Source organism: Sardina pilchardus, chromosome 14 (assembly GCF_963854185.1).
Source record: "Sardina pilchardus chromosome 14, fSarPil1.1, whole genome shotgun sequence".
Lineage (NCBI taxonomy): Eukaryota > Metazoa > Chordata > Actinopteri > Clupeiformes > Clupeidae > Sardina > Sardina pilchardus.
Genome location: NC_085007.1, coordinates 18,814,564 through 18,821,047, shown reverse-complemented (window position 1 = coordinate 18,821,047; position 6,484 = coordinate 18,814,564). Strand labels below are relative to the sequence as shown.

At 44.2% G+C, this 6,484-nt stretch overlaps 1 protein-coding gene across 4 annotated transcripts in view; it reads left to right on the top strand.

Moving 5' to 3' along the window:
- Positions 1–6,252, top strand: part of ppp3ccb (protein phosphatase 3, catalytic subunit, gamma isozyme, b) — a 29,966-nt gene extending 23,714 nt beyond the window's left edge. For 2 of the 4 annotated variants that reach the window (XM_062553539.1, XM_062553537.1), the window contains exons 13-14: positions 1,962–1,988; positions 3,450–6,252. In XM_062553539.1, coding sequence (XP_062409523.1) covers positions 1,962–1,988; positions 3,450–3,625 — 203 coding nt within the window. In that variant the 3' untranslated portion in view covers positions 3,626–6,252. The remainder of the gene's footprint in view (positions 1–1,961; positions 1,989–3,449) is intronic. The other 2 variants (XM_062553538.1, XM_062553540.1) reach the window with 2 other exon arrangements.
- Positions 6,253–6,484: the final 232 nt, after the last annotated feature.

The following is a 6,484-nucleotide window of genomic DNA, read 5'->3' as shown; positions in this document are numbered from 1 at the left end:
ACCAGCACCATCACCCCCATGCTTCTGTCCTGCCTATCAAAGCCCCCTTGCCTCTCACTTCTCTTGCCCCTCTTCCCTCTGCTGTCTTCTCTACTCCACCTCAGCTTCTCCTCGGGCTCTTCCCAGCTGTCAGCTTTACTCCCCTCCCTCCCTCTCCCTCCACCCACATCTCTCTTTGGCTAAATTCTCTCCATCATCTTTATCTATTTTTTTAGCTCCCACCTAAGCCATCACATACCTCCCCCCCCCCAAACACACACACACACACACACACACACAACATAATTCATACACTGCACAGACGAGTACGGATTTACACACATGGCTTATTAATATTGCTACATAAAAATGTAACAAGAAATACTACATACTCCGAGTGTTGGAGCTCCACGTGGAATGTTCTAGAAGCGATTCGGAGAGACATCCATTTTGGAGAGCTTCTTCTTTTTACCTTAGTAAAAACCAAATCGTCTACATAGACATGCTTGACCTCGGGCAGTTCTCACACCTCACGCCATTACGCTTCGAGACTACAGGTGACTCATTTTCAATGGCAGCAAGCTTGGGTTGGGCGCTGCTTGGGTTTTCCAGCCTGATATTTCGGAGGTAAAGTCGGCGCCTGGCTGCCTTCCTGGCCAGGTGACATGGCTCCACAGTGGCTCTTGAGGACTGTGACGCAGCGCCGCGACCCAGTTTTTTGACGTGTCTGTCCGCATGCCACCCTTCTCTCCAGGCCTTTTGGAGGATCTCGCCCAGCACCCTGCATCCCGCCGCTCGAACACTAACCCTCCTCTCACTAACCCCCAGCCAGACTCCCGACACAGAGATTTAACCACTGAGCCCCTTCTAGGGCGCTATAGAGATTAACAAAGATGGGAAGAGCAATAAGCGTAATCATTCGTCAACTGTAGAAGATACGTAAGCACCCCTGTAGGTAAAAAATCTGTAGCCCTTTTAATGTCAGGGCTTTTCAGCACTTACATGAAAGCCCATCACTAGACATACACGATCCCAGTGTTGGTAATAAGATCCTCCGGTCCGTGTCATGGGTGCCCATGAGTTCCAGGCAATTAGAGGCCATTTGCCATGTCCTTGGTATCTGGTTGCTTCATTCACCAGCTTAATCAGGTTTCTGAAGGCTCCAAATTGGCATTTCTACTGAAATGCAGCCGATTAGCAGATGCTCTTATCCCAAGCCCGTCGCCAAAGAGGCGCGCGCGCAAGCGACAGGAAGCTTTCTCGCCGCCGCGCAGGGTGACACGGCCACTGACAGACAGCTTAAACGACAACCGAGATGAGATGACGGTGAAATGTTAAGTGCACCTGTGGGGTTTTTTTTTCCCCGGGATTATCAGCTCGTATTGTTCATGCTAGCGCCTCTAGAGAAGCCTCTGGAAAGATTCCACTTAAAGAACCAGGCTGCAGCACATGGCTTCTCTCCTCCCTATATCATTTACTACCCTTTAACCTCATAGGGTGCACATTGAGTGAAATGTCACATTTTGAAATGGTTAAACTATTTTAGCAATTTAGAATGTGATTTCCTGTTCTATTTAAGTTACCATATAAAGTCTTTTGGTGTTGTAGTCAGCCTATCATAATTATCTAGCACTGTGTAAGGATTTAGCCAAACATGTCAAATGATCTAGACCTTTCTAACATTCTGTGTTTGTTTATTTATTTATATATTGCAGAAGTGTACTTTTTTTTTCTTGCATGAGTTCGCCTCTTGAGTAAAGCCATTGTTGTCTAGTGAACTAACCCTCCAGGTGCGTGTGAGAGTGCCTTGGGAGCCCAGTCATGAGGGTGGGATGGGGTGGGATGAGGTGGGGGGGCAGTTTGGGCGGGTGGGCTCTGGGGGAGGGGATGTGTTTCTGAATGGACGTTGATTGCATTGATAACTTGACTCACTCTCTTTCCGTCGGTTTTTGGGCATGGCACTACTACTCACGCTTACACAGCCACCGTAGAAGCTGAGGAGGCACGAGGTACGCAACCGTTCTCTTTTCCTCTCTCTGAATGTGTTTGTGTGTGTGTGTGTGTGTTTGCGTGCGTGCGTGTGTGTTTGTGTGTGTGTGATTTTGTGAACTTCTTCTTTGACATCCTGTGTTTTGTGAATTGTTTTGTCCTCTGTATAACAATCCCTTTTAATACCTAATGTGTTAACGCCTTTGATCTTGCATCAGTTGAACTAACTGAAAAAGTTCCTAAAGCATTTTGAATGTGAATTTTGTTTTGTTGAAACGACAACAAAAAAAAAATAACAGCTGTGTCAAAGTCTTCTCACAAATAATCACTGTCCTGAATTGTGCCATATCTGGCCAAGTCTTGCTTTGTGTCGTACTAATTCAGTACAGCATGCAACACTCAGTGTTCCTGTATAATAATACTCCTCATTCACACCTGAGCCTGCAGCTCCTCTGGTTGTCCCAAGGCCTTCCTGTAGGCGGTTCATGCAATCTTTTTTTTTTTTTTTTACACTATTCAAGCATCCTGCAAATTCAGAAGGTCAGCTTTTGAAAAGCCACATTGAGCCACATTGCTTTTCATCAGCCTGGTTTGCTGTGAAAAGGAAGAATGTGTCCTCTCTTAGCACCTTACAGACAACTGTGATGTGCAGCAGCTGCTGCTACTGCCAGGCAGGGCTCTAGAAGAGCGATCAATCAATGTTTGAGACGGACCAACTTGCAAACAAGAAGTCCTGTCCGGCTCAGGGGTTTCATATCATCTTTTGAGTATATTTAATTGGCTTTGCTCAGCCCCGAGTTCCTTAATGTTGCGGTCTCCATCTCCCCCCTCGAGATTGTATTTTTACTATCAGATATCTGTGGTCAGGTTCAGCATGATAGCAGGTGTGTTTAAACACTACCACATTTACACTGTATTTTGTGTGTGCATCACATGACCAGCAGTATTTCATAGTTGTTTTCATGCTGTAGTATCACTGAAATAGCCCTCACAGTTTTATCTTATTTATGTGCACCCTCTGGATAAGATCATTGTTTTTCCGATATGAAATGTCTTTATTATGCCAACCATTTATGAACAGAATAACTAATTTTGTGTATTTTCCAATTTTGTACCATGCACCCATGCTTGCTTCCTAGTAAGTTCATACTGGATTTCTGTAGTTCATAGTAAACTTGGAATGTTTTTTTCCCCTCCTTGTTTAGTCTTTGAGTTGTTGTTCTTTTTACCTTTTAAGATGTGTGTGTGTCTGGTCAGGTCTGATTATTTTATCACAAGGCTGTTTCTGTTGAATACCTTGAGGATGCTCTAGAGTTGTAATGACTGCCAGATACAGCTCTATAAGTGTGTGAGAGAGTGTGTTTGTTTGTGTGTGTGTGTGTGTGTGTGTGTGTGTGGCTGTATGTGTGTGGTCCCACCACAAGGCCACGTTCTTTGTCCACCGTGCTCATGGTCTTTCTGTCTCCCTCCCCCACGCACAGCTATTCAAGGCTTCAACCCGCAGCACAAGATCCAGAGCTTCGAGGAGGCCCGTGGCTTGGACCGGATAAACGAGAGAATGCCGCCACGCAAGGATGGCAAGCAGCCGGACGGCACTGCCAATTCCATCAATGCCGCCAACTCCCCCGACAAAAACGGCACCAACGCACAAGCATAGTGCCCACTCATCCCAACCTGCTCTGCTCCCCCCCACTACCACCCCCCTCCTCCTCCTCTTCCTCCCCATCTCTCTCCCTTCCCTCTCACTCCTCTGGGTGGATTTGGCACCCCCTGCAGGCAAACTGCCATAGTACAGATTTGGGGGGGAGGGGGGAATTGCACAACACCATGAGACCAGAGAATAGACCAGACAAAAAGAAAATCATGGTTTTATTTATTTATTGATCCTAATAAGAAGGAAGATTAATGCTGATACATAATAATTAAGAATAAACATGAATGAATAAATAAATAAATACATTGTATTCTCAAAAATGTATATAAATGCAGTACATAGATATAGACAAACAGACATATATTACAAAAAAAAAAGAAAATCAGGTTGGGTCATGGTCAGGCCAGCCTGAATAGTCATTGACAAACTCCATTTTGTAACTTTCGGTTGATACAATCTGCGGTTTATTTCCTCCTCTTCTCAACCCTGAACTAGTTCAGCAGAGTTTCTCCTGTGTTGTCTGCGTGCTTGGCAGGGAACCGTTGGCACAGTACATCTCTAGTACCTGCATGTGTGTGGCCGCTTCAGTGCGCGGGGCGGCGACCGTGGCTGGGGAGGGGAACAAAAAGTAATCTCCATTTGCTTGTAACGTTTAGCCGGAAGAGGAGAAAGATGATGCCAATACTAGCTCAGGGGGGGAGCAGACTGAAGCATCTGTTGACACACGTATTTCTTGTATTTGTATATTTTTAAGCGTTCCCTCACTCAGATGTGATGTCTCTCTATTTTCTCTCTTACTTTTCGTCTTTTTTTTCTGGTTTCCGTTTTGTTTTGTTTTTTGTTTTTTGTTTGTTTGTTTTTTTACTTTGAGTCTGAATTGACAACAAAAGACCCCAGTTAGGTACCAATGAGCAAGCAAACTCCGCTTTTAGTCAATGATTAGTGTAAGCTTTTATATATACATATATTGGGAATGATGTTTGGTCATCCACCACAGCTGTTCTACAGTGAGTCAGACTGGCCGACTCTGTGTGTTTAGAGATGCCTTTTATTGTGGTACTCTGGTCAGTTCCAGCTGGAGACTGCTGGCTGTCTGGCTTTTTGATAAGCCTCTGAATCCTCGTCCTTTCATAGTGATCTTGCTGAGGGAATGCGTGCTATACGGCACAAAAATAAATTAACCGGGGAAATTCTAATTCGCCTTCATTAGCCGGTTACTTGTCACTTTGTTCCTCTTGGTTACTTTGTGTCAGACCCCCTGTGTTACACACCAAACTAGCGGGCTGGTTGAGGTTGTTAGGATTCAGCAGAAATGTCCCCCTCCGTCTGCAGGTCAACCCTAATAGAGTTTATCCCTGAACCTAACAGCTGTTCCACCACTTGCACTCTCTCTGGGCGGAAGGTCACCTTGAGAGAACAGCCCCTCCCTTTACCCCCCCCCCCCCCCCCTCCTGCAAGCAGTCGTACAGTCGAGGTTGTGTGCCGCGTACTGCCACGTCCGCCCACCTCCAAAACCTGATGTTGAGGGGACCTCGCGGAGGCTCACCCTCTCAGGCGGTTTCTCTGCAACCCCAGCAGTGTCCAGCCAGGGCATCCTCAGTACCACCGAGTCCAATAAGGCGCCTCTGTCCATTGCCACACTGAGATCCATTTTTGTAGTTGTTCTGTTGTTGGCCGTGAGACCCATACTAAAGAGGGATGCATTACCACCCAACGGGCTCCTGGGTTCTCACCGCAGAACTTTGTTAGGAATGTTTCTCATCCAAAGAAAAAGAAAATCAGTGTTTTCATTTGTACTATAATGTAAAGTCTGTACCATCAATAGAGGAGCTATATTTAAAAAAAGAGGAAAAAAAGAAAAAAAAAGTCAGTGCTCTTGGAGGGAGAGCACTAAAAATCAGTCCTGTAGATTTGTGTAATCATGAGTAAGATAAATGCATTTTCAGCTCTTGAATTATATTGTACTTTTTATTTTTTGTGTTTTAAAGGAAAAAAAATACTATATAAATATATATAAATATATATATTCTAAAGGCGCTGCCTAGAGGCTTGTTTCCACTCGCGTCTGCAATCAGGTACCAAGAGTTCACCTGGATCATGGCTCCCTTTTGGTTATGTTGTTTTCTACTTCTGAATGTTTTGTTCCTGGCTGGCCGTGTTGTCTCTTGTTTCTCTGTGAAGAGGCTCTGCAGACTCCAAAGTTTTCTTTGATATATTTTTTCTCTCTCTTTGTTTTTTTGTTTTGTTTTTTTTTTCTTCCTCCATGCTTAAGTTAAAAATAATTCTGCTGTGGTGTGAAAGATAGCTAGCGGATGGTGGGGTGGGGTGGGGTAGGGACGTTTCTGGGTCAGGGCTTTTGTGTTTGGATGTGTAAAGGGCAACACAAGAGGGGCTTCTGGGAAAGCGAGTACGGTGGGGGCGATGCTTTATTTCTGACTTCTGTTACGATTTTGAACACATATCTTGCAGAATGTACAGAAATTGTTTATTAAGATTTTCTTAATAGCTGAAAAAAAAGGAAAATAACTTTTTGTCAAGTACTTGTATTGCGAGGCCTCTATAAATCTGAATTTCTGTAGATGTATCACTCCATTAAAAAAAACTTCAAAGAATTACAAAAAAGTCATAAATCTTTCTATCATTTTGTGTCTTTTGTTCCATCAAACCACCCTCAGTATTGAGTGTTAAATTATGTCTGTGCTGTCTGTCTAACACAGGCCTGAATGAGTTATCCATCTTCGGAGATGTCCTTGATAAAATTGTGAGGTTTTAGTGATCACTTTTGAGTAGCGACAAGTTACCTCAGAAGCAAATCTCTGGCTTTGCAGGATGTTTTTTTTTTTTTTTTTCAGGTTAAAACAC